This window comes from Cucurbita pepo, chromosome LG03 (assembly GCF_002806865.2).
Source record: "Cucurbita pepo subsp. pepo cultivar mu-cu-16 chromosome LG03, ASM280686v2, whole genome shotgun sequence".
NCBI lineage: Eukaryota > Viridiplantae > Streptophyta > Magnoliopsida > Cucurbitales > Cucurbitaceae > Cucurbita > Cucurbita pepo.
In genome coordinates, this window is record NC_036640.1 from 1947237 (window position 1) to 1961080 (window position 13844).

The following is a 13844-nucleotide window of genomic DNA, read 5'->3' on the forward strand; positions in this document are numbered from 1 at the left end:
GCTTTATATCAACGTTTCAATGTATAGTCCAAGACGTTACGAGTCTAGTAACGTTACCACATTTATAACTCGTCATAAACAAACCCAATATAGCAAACTCATCGACTTGACCATTTTAGCCTCAAACCCTTATCAACCTTAGCTCATGAATGCTATACACTTCATGACAAGGTCAGGAATTTGACCGAGTCGGGTAGAGACCAGAATGAAAAATTGCCTCATTTAGCTCCTCGGATTCTCTCCATTTAGGGTAGGTCTCCGACCCCATTGATTAAATGGACATCTTTAGTATCTCTCAAGTAAGTACAACTGTAATCCAATACCTAATAGAGATACGAACGACACGATACTTAGATCGAATAATTTGATTTCTATCTCAAAACCCTCTTCTCAATCGATTATTAATGATGAACGAGTGATATATATAAAAAACGAGACAAAAGTGAATAGGGGTAGCGTGGGACAATTATGATAAAAGGTAGGTTTAAGCTAATTACATTACAAAAACAGTGCCCTAAACATAGGCTGAAAAACAAAGACCACTTTATGGAAAAAGTGAATGATTGTCTTTGATTACAAATTTTGTGTATTTAGAACCGAAAATAAATAAATAAATAAATAAAAAGACAAGAAAGCATGCAACTGAGGAATTGGAAGGATCTTTGTCTCCTTTTAACCTATCATTATCATGTCTCTTCACTTCTCCATGTTTTCTTATAATATTTATCATTATCATCTTAATAATAATAATAATAATAATAATAATAACAATCATACATTATATTTATTATATGTTATAATTTGTATCCAAACTTTGGGACACTAACCCTTATTTTATTCTACAATATATCCTTTCTTTCCTCTCTTCTTTTTGTAACCAAATCTTTTGTTTTTTCATATGCTACTAATTGCTACATGTGCTTAGATTATGCACCTTGTCTACTATATATTAAAAAAAAAAATACCCTAGTTTTCCTCGGGAATAATACTGGTCGGACGATCGATCGAGTTTTATTTCTCTTTAGGGTTTGTTTCTTTTAGAAACTATGTGTAACAGCCCAAGCTCACTGATAACAAATATTGTCGTTAGCCTCAGTTTTAAAACGTGTCTACTTGAGAGAGGCTTCCACACCCTTATAAGGAATGTTTCGTTCCCCCTCTTTTCAACTGATGTGAGATCTCACAATCTACCCTTTTGGGAGCTTAGCGTCCTCGTTGGCTTTGATATCATTTTGTAACAGTCCAAGCTCACTGTTAGCAAATATTGTCCGTTTTGGCCCATTATGTATTGTTGTCAACCTCATGATTTTAAAATATGTCTACTAGGGAGAAGTTTTTACAGTCTTATAAGGAATGTTTCGTTTCCTCCTCCAACCGATGTGAGAAGCTCATATCAATTAGAAACAAAGAAGATTTCCTTGGGACTCCGACTCCCGGCCAAAAGACCTTTTTTATGAAGAAGTTCGAAAAGTAGAGCCATGTGAACGAGATACCAAAAGGGAGGTTATATTTTTCGGTTGAAAGGGCACTTTTTTTTCTTTTTTTTTCTTTATTCAAAGCCCATGTTTGTAGGTGTCCTTAAGAAGAACATTTGAAAGTTTGTTCCAACGCCATTTTCAAACAACAAAATTGGAAGTTTTCAAAACCCTAAAAAGGGTATAAAAGAAAGAGTATGTAGTTTAGTGGGAAGGGCTTGGCTTGACCATCCAATCCCAAACTTCAACAATTATGGGCGTGCATGCCTTGGCCCTACCCTTACATTATTGCCCTTTTTCTCTCCCTCTCTCAATAATAATATTCATAATTATGATCGCTACTCGTGCTTCGATCGTTTTGAATACTTTTTTGTAATTTAGACGTTCAAAATCTTAGGAGATGTGTTTTAAAAACTATGAAGACTGACGATGGTATGTAACGGACCAAAGTAGACAATATCTGCTAGTGGTGAGTTTGAGTTGTTATATATGGTATCAAAGCTAGGCAGAACGTTGGCCTCCAAAAGTGGTGGATTGTAAGATCTCATATCGATTCGAGAAGGGAACGGAGCATTCCTTATAAGGGTGTGGAAACCTATCCCTAATAGACGCGTTTTGAAAATTGTGAGGTTGACGGCGATACGAACGGGCCAAAACGGACCATTATAATTATTATTATTATTTGAAACTAAATAATGAAAACACATTATTTTTGGTAGCATGTGAGTATGTGAGGGTAGCTTAATGCATACTCACCATATAATGTTTTTTCATTCATCATATGAATAATTGATTCCTTTGTTTTTTTTTTTTTTTTTATTGATTTCCTCAAAAATAATGCTAACATAAACACCCATCATCATGATCTTATTGACTATGATGATTGTCATCCATCCCATGTTCATTTGTCTTCCAATAATTTTGAGATCTTATGTTTTTTTTTTCCTTTAATTGTAATTTATTTGTAACAAGTTATGTTGATGATTGATATCATATAGACAAATGTTCGAGTCGAGAATAGATAGCTTTTGAGGTATGGTCGAATGTGTTCGAGATTAAATCATAATATGAGAGGCATGAAATTGTTTAAGATTTGCTATATTTGATAATTAAATGTGCTTAATGGGTGGAGTTCAAATCTCAAATCAACCTAATTTTCATTTATAAAAAATAAAATAAAAATAAATTTAGAGAGTTGTATCCCACGAATGTTATTGTGCGTTCACCTTCGGTGAAGTAGGCACCACCCAATTGTGCCAATAGCCAACTCCAGTGTGTCAGTTTAGTTATCCTCATCAAGCCACTTACTTAATCTCTAGCTCCCCAACAGGTAGACGGTTCATTTTCCTCCCGATCAATGAAGAAGGGAGAAGCGTATTTTTCCTAATCCCCGAAAGTGAAGCGCTATGTTGGGGTGGGAACAGACATTTTCCTCCAGATCAATGAAGAAGGAAGAAGTGTATTCTTCTTAAATCCCCGAAAGTGAAGCACTATGCCGAGGTGAGGGACAAGAAACGGCTCCGAAGAAAGCTATTTTGGTTCTCAATGTTTCTTTGCACCCAACGAGATGCGTCAACTTTGGGATACTTTACTCCTAACCTCACAAGGTTCCGAGACAGAGCTTAACCCAAGTCTCGGTTAAAAACGACGATGATCTACATTTTCCACAACACACAATTTCATGGATAGTTTCATTCGAGATCGTGATAGAGGACACAGTTTACGATAATTGTCCAACGCTCTACTCAAATGTATTGATTTTAGTGATTTTATAGATAATTTCATTTGATTCCATTTAAAATTGATTCAAAATCATCCGAATGAAATTCTTCTTCTCTCATAATAGCACCAAGATAGAAAGAACATTAGGCTCCCATTAATCTTTACATTTAAATAAGTTTTAATTAGTACAATTATTAGTTTGAAATTTGAGTTAATACGACACAAAATCGGGTATAAATTGATAGAAAAAACCAATAAGAATTTATCTCGAGGAACACTGTAATAGAAAAGAGTTCATAAATTCAAAACCTGAACAGAAAAAAGTATTATTCCAGAAGAACAAGGTCTGTGTAGACAGATGAACAGTTGCAAGTTTATTTTCACTAAAAAGACAAGGAATAACTTTACATCAGCTGATGCAAATTATTAGAAAACATTGCAGAGATGCAAAACACAGCACACAACAGCAGCAGAGCATCTGAAAGAGGAACACCCTTCATTTCATTTGATGCAATGAATGAGACCCCACTTCATTTCTTATCATGATTCATCATGTTTACAGGGGGCAGCAACTCAAGCTACATAGTTAATACTCTAGTGCTAATCATGACACTTGTAGTTGTAGCTTTCAAACAATGAAGATGCTTAAATCTTACTCAATGGGTTGACAAATGGGAATGGGATACAAATTACTGCAGATCAGTTATTATAATCAAAAGAATGGGTATTTTAGTGGAGGATGAATCGATGGAGTGCGTGTTGGATTAGTTTAGATGTGTGTAGGTTGACTTTTTATGGTACTGAAGAAAAAGGGATGGAGCCCAGCAGGATAAGTGGATAGAATCACAGAATCCATGAGAATCAAAGTATATGATCATGATGAGTTCTCCTAAAGTCAACAAGCACCATTGCAGAATCGAACTAAATGTGTGAGATTAGTCAAGGTGTGTGTAGGTTGGCTCGAACGAAAAAAGCATGGAGCCAATATGATAAGTAAACAGAATCATAGAATCCCATGAGAATCAAAGTATATGATCATGATGAGTTGTCCTAAAGTCAATAAGCACAGTAGCAGAATCAAACTAAATGTGTGAGATTAGTTAAGGTGTGTGTAGATTGGCTCGAACATTTTTATGGTACAAAAAAAACATGGAGCCAACAGGATAAGTAAACGGAATCACAGAATCCATGAGAATAAAGTAAATGATTATGATGCGTTCTCCTATAGTCAACAGCACCATAGCAGAATAGAACTAAATGTGCGAGATTAGTTAAGGTGTGTGTAGATTGGCTCCAACGTTTCAGAGCACAAAGAAAAAAACATGGAGCCAACAGGATAGGCAAACAAAATCATAGAATCCATGAGAATCAAAGTAAATGATCATGATGAGCTCTCCTAAAATCAACAAGCACCACAAGCACCACAGCAGAATCGAACTAAATGTGTTTCTTGATGTGAAAAGAGTGAAGAAAGCTGTTCTACTAATGAGAAACTCAATCATTGCATTGTTTGTGTGAGTGATCTAAACATCAACAAGTGAACTTCAGGCTTTTACTCCACAAGATAATGTGATTTTTCATATAGCAGTGAGTAGTGGAAGATGATATCAATGGGGTGAGAGGTATCCATAACCTTCAAGATTTCTAGCTGGTTCTCTTGCATGATAATCGGTACAAAGTCCATTCCTGCTCTGGGATTCTTTGTCTGAGTGGTGAATAATTTAACTAGCTTTTAGATTATGCTAACAGGACCAGCAGATGAGCTAAAAGAATCAAATAAGATAAATGGAGAATAAAGCAAGGCCAAAAGTTGAAAGATCTTCCACCTGATATGTTTGCTTTATCATTACCGTAATGATCAATCTAAATAAGTCAAAACAGAGTAACTTGAACTAACAAGAATTTCTAGCTACTTCAAATTTAACTGATTTGAGGTGAATAGTCAAATCCCATGTTCGTTAATGGGCAATAATCAAAGAGTAGAAAAAGTTCAAACTATGGAAGAACTTATGATTGCACTCTCATTAAGCTAAAACCACCAGAGCTAAGCTAAACAGGAAAATTATAGTCATGAACATTTCTATACTCCCTAAATATGGTCAGTGAAACACCAAGTCAAGAACATAGAAGACATGGATTTGTAAGAAAATGATGAACTCAGGTTTTGATGCATCGAAGGTTACAAATGGAGGAGATAAAGAACAGTACTTTACTTGATTACTAGTTATTTGCTTCTCGAAGTATGCCTACATTTTCAATTCACGAACGATAAACAGTAAAATGAAGAAAGTTGAATATCGACGATGTGTTGTCCATTGTCGAAGCAGGAGTCATTACTTTTTGTTGAGTGAAAAGGTAAATAGATCCAAGTAGCACTTACATAGGTGTTGAAATACTGTAGTCCTGATTCATTTATCAGTCTCAGGACCAGATCGAAAATTTTTCAAGCCAATCTTCTCCGCCTGGGTGCCCGAGAGTTTCCACTGTCGACATCAGAAACCTGTAAGGCATCAGTTCTCCTTCTGGAGGATGAAGTTGAAATGGAGACCATGGAATCAATTTCTACAGCAGTGTCCATTTGACTCTCTGAATTGATAACAGCAGCAATGCTAGAGAATGAATCTCTATCCTCAACAGGTGGAGGAGGCTGCTCTTGAATTCTAGGAATGAGCGGATCGGTATATAGAAGACCATCTGGAAGCCTATCAGCGGAGTTAAATGCAGAAGTAAGAGAAGAAACTCTTGTCCGGTGTAGTAATGATCGAAGCACGGGGAGAGACTGAAGACGGGTTTCCCCAGTCTCAATGCCAGACACATCGGCGTGTGCTAAATCTCCTACTTCATCATGGGGGGGCAGTGACATTTGTTCTCTACGAATTCCCCTGGATGTTAAAAGCCTATTCAACAAGGTTGGAGATCTACCAAAGGTTTCGTGTGAGCTGTCTGGTTCGAGCGGTTGGTCAAGGTCACGATTAAAATCAAATCTGTTTCCCAATCGACGAATCATATCCTCCACTGGGAAACTCAATGCAGTCCTCTGGATGGTTTGCCTCAAACTTTCAACTTTCCGAGCGTGGGGCCTTAGAGGAATCTTAAGTGTAGCATCCTCCTCTGTCACTGGGGTATTACCACCACGCCCATAGATTGGAGTTACGTTTTTTGTAGTGACCTCTCCTTTACATACAGGGCATTCCTTGGCATCTGAATGTAGATGTAACCATCGATAAAGGCACGGCCAACAGTATAGATGACCGCAACAAGTTACAACGGGGTCCCTAGCCAAATCCAGACATATATTACAATCAAAGAAACTCCCATCAGAATCGCTGCCCTTTTCAACATCACTCTTATTCTCTGTCTTTTCATCTTCCAGAGCTTCATTGTTGATTTCACATGTTTTCCCCGCTTCGTTCTTCCTTTCCTCAGCAGTGATACTGCCCTCACCAGCCTGTAATGGCTGCAATGTATTCCCATTGCCTGAATTGACCATGATTTCACTCAATTCCATTGTAATATTCTGAGTCTCAGAAGGAATTTGGACTTGACGCCTTCGCCACCGCTGTCTCGTCCTAAACCTGATAGCTTCCCCAAATCTATGAACAGGATCCTCAGTCAAATCAGCTAAATTCACATCTTCAATTTGAAGAACCGAGTTCGAAAGCGGCTCTGGAATAGGACCCAGATTCAAGTCAAGGTTCATTGCATCAAAGATTTCATCACCCATTACAAATTTATCAGGAAACAAAAAGAAAAGAAAAGAACAACCCCCAAGTTAACCAGAAACTTAGCCGCCCCAGGTTAGAAGAAACCCAATGGCACCATAAAATTCAAATTACCTCAAAGCAAGAGATCAACTCTGTCCCAGATGAACAATCCCCTCACAACACATCCTTAAATTAGTCGAAGGCTCAAAAGCATCGGATAATCCGTACAGAAAACCCTAGTACTCGCAAATCAACCTAACCCAGTCGGAATACAATACTCAAGAATCAATAAGTCCTCGATCAAATTCCATGGAGCTCAGCCTTAACCCCGTCAATCCCAGTTCATCAAACGGTAAAAGAAGATCGAGTTAAAAAAGTTCCCAATAATAGGCTGACAAGGAAAACTAGGGTTTATCGCGACACCACCCAAACAACAAAATTCAAACTCCGATTCAGAAGAAGAACAAGAAAACTGAACACCTGCCTCAGACGACTGCTCTCGATTCCATATCATTCAAAAAACCCCGAAATTGTCTTCCCCTCAGACCCAGCTGCGTTCGAGTTGATTCGCCGTGAAAGGTCCGCCCACCGATCAGCGATCTGGTCCACACAGCAGCAACAAAGAGGGAAAAGAAAAAGAAAAAAAAAAAAAAAAAAAAAGGANAAAAGAAGAAAGAAAGTTACAGAGAGAAAAGAAAAGGGAGCTTAATCATATAGACAAAATTATTATTACGCAACAAAACCATGGGATGATGAATGGAAAATTGGATATTACGGAATCGAGCGGCTGAGATCTGATGAAGAAGCGTGTGTGGCGCCGTGCGATTGGCGGCACCAGCTTAGTTTCTTCTTCAATCAATGAACAGTGAATCAGTGATAATGATAGAGATTAAGAGAGCATTCTTTCCCAAACTTTTACAGAATTCATTCCAATTTCTTGCTTCTAAATTGGAAGAACGCTAATCTTACTGTATTTTCACAAGAACTTTCTAAATTTTGACATTCAAATCTCAATTCAATCATTATTTTTAATTTAAATTCGCCTTCTAATAAAGAATTCCAAATATCAAAACTATAGAAGATTTAGATAAATTTTTTTTAGATTAAATTGAATCTTTTCAAAATAAAAAATTCTGTTCAAAGGTAACCAAATTGAAAATAAGTTACGACCTAACAAAAAAAAAATTGTGAATATTTAATATCTGATGTTAATAATGAGTTTTTATCGGTAAATATTTGATATTTAAATTTTTTTAAAAAAATAGAAAGTTGAGTTGAGCTGCAAATTCTATTTAGATTATCGAGAGTTACTATGATTTAAAATATTTTTGTAACCTAATTCAATCCAATAGTGATACATTTATAATTATCTACAATAATGTATTTCGATTTTAATTTTAGAATAATTTAGATATTTATATTTTCATTTTACTAATAAACAATGCTTATATATTTAAATTTGATTATAATTTAATATTTTTGTCAATAGGTTTAAGAAATAAATATAGAAATACCTATAAAAAATAATTTAATATAAAGATATGATTTCATATATTCTTTATTTTCATATTTTATGTGATTAGTGAAAATATCAATTTGAATTTTGGTCTATAATTATTCATATATTATAATATTTAGTGATAAAATAACATTTTTTTAAAACTAAAAAAACAGATTTAATTATTATTAAAAAAAATCATTGCATAAAATATAATGTAAATAAATTGAAATTTTTGTGTATATTTAATTAGAATTGATAAACTACCGTGATTAAAATTTTATATTAAAATTTATTTTAATTTGTAATTTAATGAAATATTATTATTAACAATAAAACTAAAAAGAAAAGAACTTCAAATTCAACATGGGCCTTTGACTGATCCATCTTCGTTCAAGCTTGGCCCATTAATTAACAAAATATTGATTTTTTTTTATATATTTTTAATAAGAGTAAAATGGCTGTAAAAAAATTATTTATTTATTTTTAAACCTTTAATTAAGAATTTAATTTGAATATATATTTTAGAAAAATTACCATTAAAATATTAAAATATTATTTTTAAGCATAGGAGAATAAGTAATAAAAATGGATTATAAACTAATAAAAATAAAATAAATAATCCGTTTAACCTAATATAATTGGAAACTCGTAAAAGAATCAAACTCATCAAATTTTTATTTACAACCAAATATGTTAGATCGATCGAATCTTCTGAACACTCATATCTAATTGCACCGTAGATTAAGCCACAAATGGTCTAGTCGCCTCGTCTAACTTGAACGGGTTTTTGCTATCGTGGTATTATTTACTCAGTTTTTGAACATGTATATAAGACTCATTCTCAATCCAATACGACTTATCTACTAAACTTTCTAGCGGCCTATAATTTCGCCGGTCAGTAATTTTAATTATTCCTAATCTAGCACACAACACGATTATAAATTCCACGAAGATTAATAGCTTGAAAATACTTGTGTACAGCTCATAGCATAATTAATTCATAAACATAATTTAGTAATTCTTTTAATTTAATCCACGTCACCCTAAAGTTTATTTTAATATTTTTTAAAGTCAAAAAATGCAAAAACTTTTAATTGACGTGACAAACCAAACTTTGAGGCTTAAAAAATCAACCAATTTTTATGGCATAATGTTTTAATCTATAGTTTATAAACAAAAATATTTCAATATAATTATTTATTTAATAAAATTATATTTTGAGTGGATATAAGTTTTAGAGGAGAGGAAATGGAAGAAAAAAAGGGGGTAGTGGGTCCCATCCCATCGAAGGCCAACCCAGCCATGTTAAAAAGTAGAAACGATAAAACTACCCACTCCCATCATTTTGTATTCCATCACCCGCTCTCTCTCTTCCACCCTGGCATCGCTCTCCCTCTCCGTACTCCCAGTCCCCACCTGCCTCTCCGATTCCTACCGGCTACCTGCTCTTCCGGTTGCCCTCCCCACCCCGGTGCAACTCATTAAGGCCTTACCCACACACAAATTACATTACCAAAAAATCAAAGATAAGACCATACACACACACAGACTACACTTTTCCCTTCTTCTTCTTCCTCCTTTTTCTGCACAAATAACCCGACAATTTGGGTTGTCCGCCGGCGACATGAGGATCAGAAAACGGCAGGTCCCATTACCCTTCTCCTCTCTCTCTCCTCTCCCTCTCTCAGATCCCCTCCTCCGCCGCACTCCGCCGGTGCAACTCCATCTCCAACTCCCCTCCTCCGATCCTCCAAATCTACACCCCTACGCCTGCGATTCCGCCGCCTACCACACTAATAATGCCTTGGTCAGTAATCAAATACCCCTCTCCATCTTTTTTCTTCACTCGATTTGGGATTTTTCTGTTTTCTTTTGGGCGGCGCGTTCTATTGAAGAATGGTCCCTGAAATCGCTCATGGGGTTGTCGGATTTTTCGTGTGCAGGGGAAGAAGGATCAGCTAGAACAACACGATTCCAGGTAACGATTCAAAGCCCCCATTTCTGTTCTTCCTCCAAATAAAAAACCCAAAATACCGCTTAATCCATTTACTTTTATGTTTAGCAGAGTGAAAAAGGACAGCGGAAATCACTGTTCTGGTGTTTTTTTTTTCTTTTTAAAATATGATTTCGTTGGCTTTTGCCTGTGGAAACATCTGGGCTCTGCATGTTCTTCGCTGTTCCACAGCTCCTGTCTTCTTCTGAACTTATGGCTTACAGTAATTACACATTTTCTTGTGGGTTTCCTTCTTTTAATGTTACCCATGTGAATTTCTATGTGTATCTCTGAATTATTTTAGGGAAACGACTGTGTTTGGTGCAGAAACAAGCAATGGTGTTCTTCCACTGTCTTCCTCTTCTCCTCAAGGTCTCACCCCTTTTGTTTTTTTCATTATCACTTTCTGGGCTGCTTGGTTTTCCTTTGCTGTACTGTAATGATTTGATTATGTTTGTGTGAATAAATGTGCACCATGATCATGAATTCAATAGTGATTTGATGGGAAGTCAAATCTTCAAATCATATCAAAATTATATGAAATAATTAGTGTTTTATCTACTGAAAATTACGATAAGATACTCGAATTTGTGTAATGTTGTGGTCGGTTTTTGTTTTCGAGTTTCGATTCAGCTTAGATTTTGTTTATTTATGTTTGATTGTAGTGTGTGATGGGCAATGGTGCGAGAGGGATAAGGAATTTCCATTAAAGAAGAGAAGAGGGAGCTTTGAGAGGCAAAGTGACGATGATCAGAACAATGCCGATGATCAAACCACCACCACCGCCGCCGCCATGGAGTCACTGCCAGATCATAAGAAGACAACGAAGAACAAGAAACAACCCAAACTGGGTTTGAATCTCGCCGGAAAAAAGAGGTCGAGAGGCGGCGCGTTAATGGAGGGATCCCGGTGCAGCCGCGTCAATGGAAGAGGATGGCGATGTTGCCAACAAACTCTCGTCGGTTATTCTCTCTGTGAACATCACTTGGGAAAAGGCCGTCTCCGCAGCATGAACAACGTACGCAGCCGCTCTTTGTCCGCCGCCGCCGCCGCCACACTGAAAAACATTGTCACCGTCGATAAAGACGAGAAAAAGCCACCTCCATGCCCACCACCGCCGTCGCCATCATTGACGTTAGCCAGCAAGAAGAGAACGAAACTGGGTCTGGTGAAAGCTCGGTCAATAAGCAGCTTACTCGGCCAACCGGACAGCATGGCCGCAATACCGCCGCCTCCGCCCCCGTCTCAGTCGACATTGCCTAACGACAACATTAACCAGTAGAAAACTATAAGTAATTACAAAGCGACCCCTCATCTTTTGAGTAATTTCAAATTTTCAATTAGGCTGTTTTGTAAAAAAAAAAACAATATTTATTGTCTTATTAATATATTTGAACATTATTAAAATTCATCTATTTCATAAATTAAATTTATTTCACGACTTCAAATAAATATATACTAAAAATAAAATTAAAGACGAATAATTATGAATTATTAAGTATATTTAGAAAGAATCTTTTTTTTAAAAAAATTGATATTATATTATATGATATAAAGTGTGCATTTAATTTAGAAAATGAAAGTATTTCTTAATTAATTTGTTAATAGCAAGATTATGATCACTAATGACAAGTTTTGTTTGTTTGTTGAGAAAATGGGATTCCTTTTTGCAGAGGGATCCCTGAAATATCACAAATTTAAAATGGGTTATTTTTTTATTTATAAAAAATGTAAATACCTAATCGTTGCGTGCGCCACATGCAAATATTTAAAATGGAGGGGATAAAAAGAAAAAACGTGTGAATAATTTTTTTTAATAATATTGTTTTTTATAATTATGTCATTTTCTTAAATTTAATATTAATTATAAATTATATCTTAATTTTAAAAAATATTATGTGTATGTTATGTTTAAATTTCATTATACGTGAAAAATAGTTATAATATTAATTAAATTCAAATATATTTATCTATTAATTTCATCATTTAACAAAGTTGGATATAATAACTAAAATTATTGTTTTGTAATTAAAAAATAAGACTAAAATAGAATATAATATCGAGAAAATTTCACGACAATATTATAAAATTGATTTTTGAGAGAAATATATATTTTTTTTAAATAAAATTAACGAAAATGGTCATAAATACTTGTCGGGGTTATAAGGCTTCGAGTTTTCCCTTTAAAGTTCGAATTATATATATATATATATATATATAGCTACATTTTTTTCTTTTGTTATCTCCAAAATATTTTAAAAAATAATTAAAAATAACACATTTATATGAGAGGAGAGGATGATAATGTCTCAGTAAATCTAATTTAATTAGCCTAACGAAAAAGACAATTGAAACTCACTACTTGAAATAATAGACAAGGTCCTCTAAATATCCAATTAAAAAGGAGAGAGATTTGTCGAGTTTATATTAATTTGCTCAATATCAATTACGTGCACGTCTTTGTTATAGTCAACTATTTTTGTTTGTGACGATGTTCCCTCGACTTCTGACATACAACAACACTATTTATCTCTTTTTTTATTTTATTCACTTCACGAATTCGATGGTAAAAAAGAAATTTTTAAGAAGTTGTAAGTTTGGATTGATTTTTCTAAATTTTATTGGTCTAATTTCCCAATTTATGTATCATGTATATTCTCCAATTAATTTTTTTAATATACTTTTTTACTATATATATATATATTATAAAAGAAAAAGAAATATCTTTTTACTTTATAGGAGAATAAAGAGAAATAAAAAAGACAAGTGGTGGGTATTTGAGTCTTTGTAAACGACAATAAAATGTCATTATCGTGGTGGGACCCACAGATTAAACCCTCGTTTTATATATACTTTAATAAAATAGCTGACTTTAATTAGTAATTAATTTTGTTAATTACCTCTTCGTCCTGCGCAATGTTATAAGTATAATATAGCAAACAAAATGACTTAATTAATTATTTAATGGTTCTTTTAAGAATGTTTTTTTTTAAGACCTTAATTCATAAGCAATATTTTCCATTAATTAAAACTTTATTTTATTCTACCTTAATTGCATCAACTACATTATCTCATCAATGGGTTATAGAAAAAAAAAAATTGAATAAATTAATATAATTCGTTTAAAATAGGGTTTCATTTTTAATTATAATCTTAATCGAATTCGTATAATTAAAACTCTTATTTAGTTGAGATGTTATTTTAATCTTCTCCTAGGTAGAGCGGGATAAAATATTTCACTTTAACTTCATCGGGTTCACTACTCAATGTGTACATTTTAAAATGATACCACGCCCTAAAGATTCATTAATTTATAAAAAAATGATATTTGAAATCATTGTGATATTAATGGGAAGTTGATGGGATGTGTTGAAGTATGATGTGACAACTTATTCTTAACTTTATTATTTTTTTAAAATTTTGATTTCATACAAAAACATGTGCACTAG

At 34.3% G+C, this 13844-nt stretch overlaps 2 protein-coding genes across 2 annotated transcripts; one reads left to right on the forward strand and one right to left on the reverse strand.

Moving 5' to 3' along the window:
- Nucleotides 1-5312: 5312 nt before the first annotated feature.
- Nucleotides 5313-7790, reverse strand: LOC111790817. Its single transcript, XM_023671885.1, has 2 exons — nucleotides 7677-7790; nucleotides 5313-7501 (listed from the first exon to the last, which is right to left on the reverse strand). Exon 2 carries the CDS (start codon nucleotides 6919-6921, stop codon nucleotides 5641-5643), a length of 1281 nt encoding a protein of 426 aa, XP_023527653.1. The 5' UTR covers nucleotides 6922-7501; nucleotides 7677-7790; the 3' UTR covers nucleotides 5313-5640.
- A 2003-nt stretch (nucleotides 7791-9793) lies between these two features.
- Nucleotides 9794-11779, forward strand: LOC111789724. Its single transcript, XM_023670396.1, has 4 exons — nucleotides 9794-10209; nucleotides 10346-10380; nucleotides 10700-10767; nucleotides 11061-11779. Exons 1-4 carry the CDS (start codon nucleotides 10027-10029, stop codon nucleotides 11675-11677), a joined length of 903 nt encoding a protein of 300 aa, XP_023526164.1. The 5' UTR covers nucleotides 9794-10026; the 3' UTR covers nucleotides 11678-11779.
- The last annotated feature ends 2065 nt before the right edge of the window (nucleotides 11780-13844 follow it).

Coding starts and splice junctions, on each gene's coding strand:
- LOC111789724 (XM_023670396.1), top strand. CDS start 10,027: ATGAGGATCAGAAAACGGCAGGTCCCATTACCCTTCTCCTCTCTCTCT. Junction 10,381..10,699: donor CTAGAACAACACGATTCCAG/GTAACGATTCAA, acceptor GAATTATTTTAG/GGAAACGACTGTGTTTGGTG. Junction 10,768..11,060: donor GTCTTCCTCTTCTCCTCAAG/GTCTCACCCCTT, acceptor GTTTGATTGTAG/TGTGTGATGGGCAATGGTGC.
- LOC111790817 (XM_023671885.1), bottom strand. CDS start 6,921: ATGGGTGATGAAATCTTTGATGCAATGAACCTTGACTTGAATCTGGGT.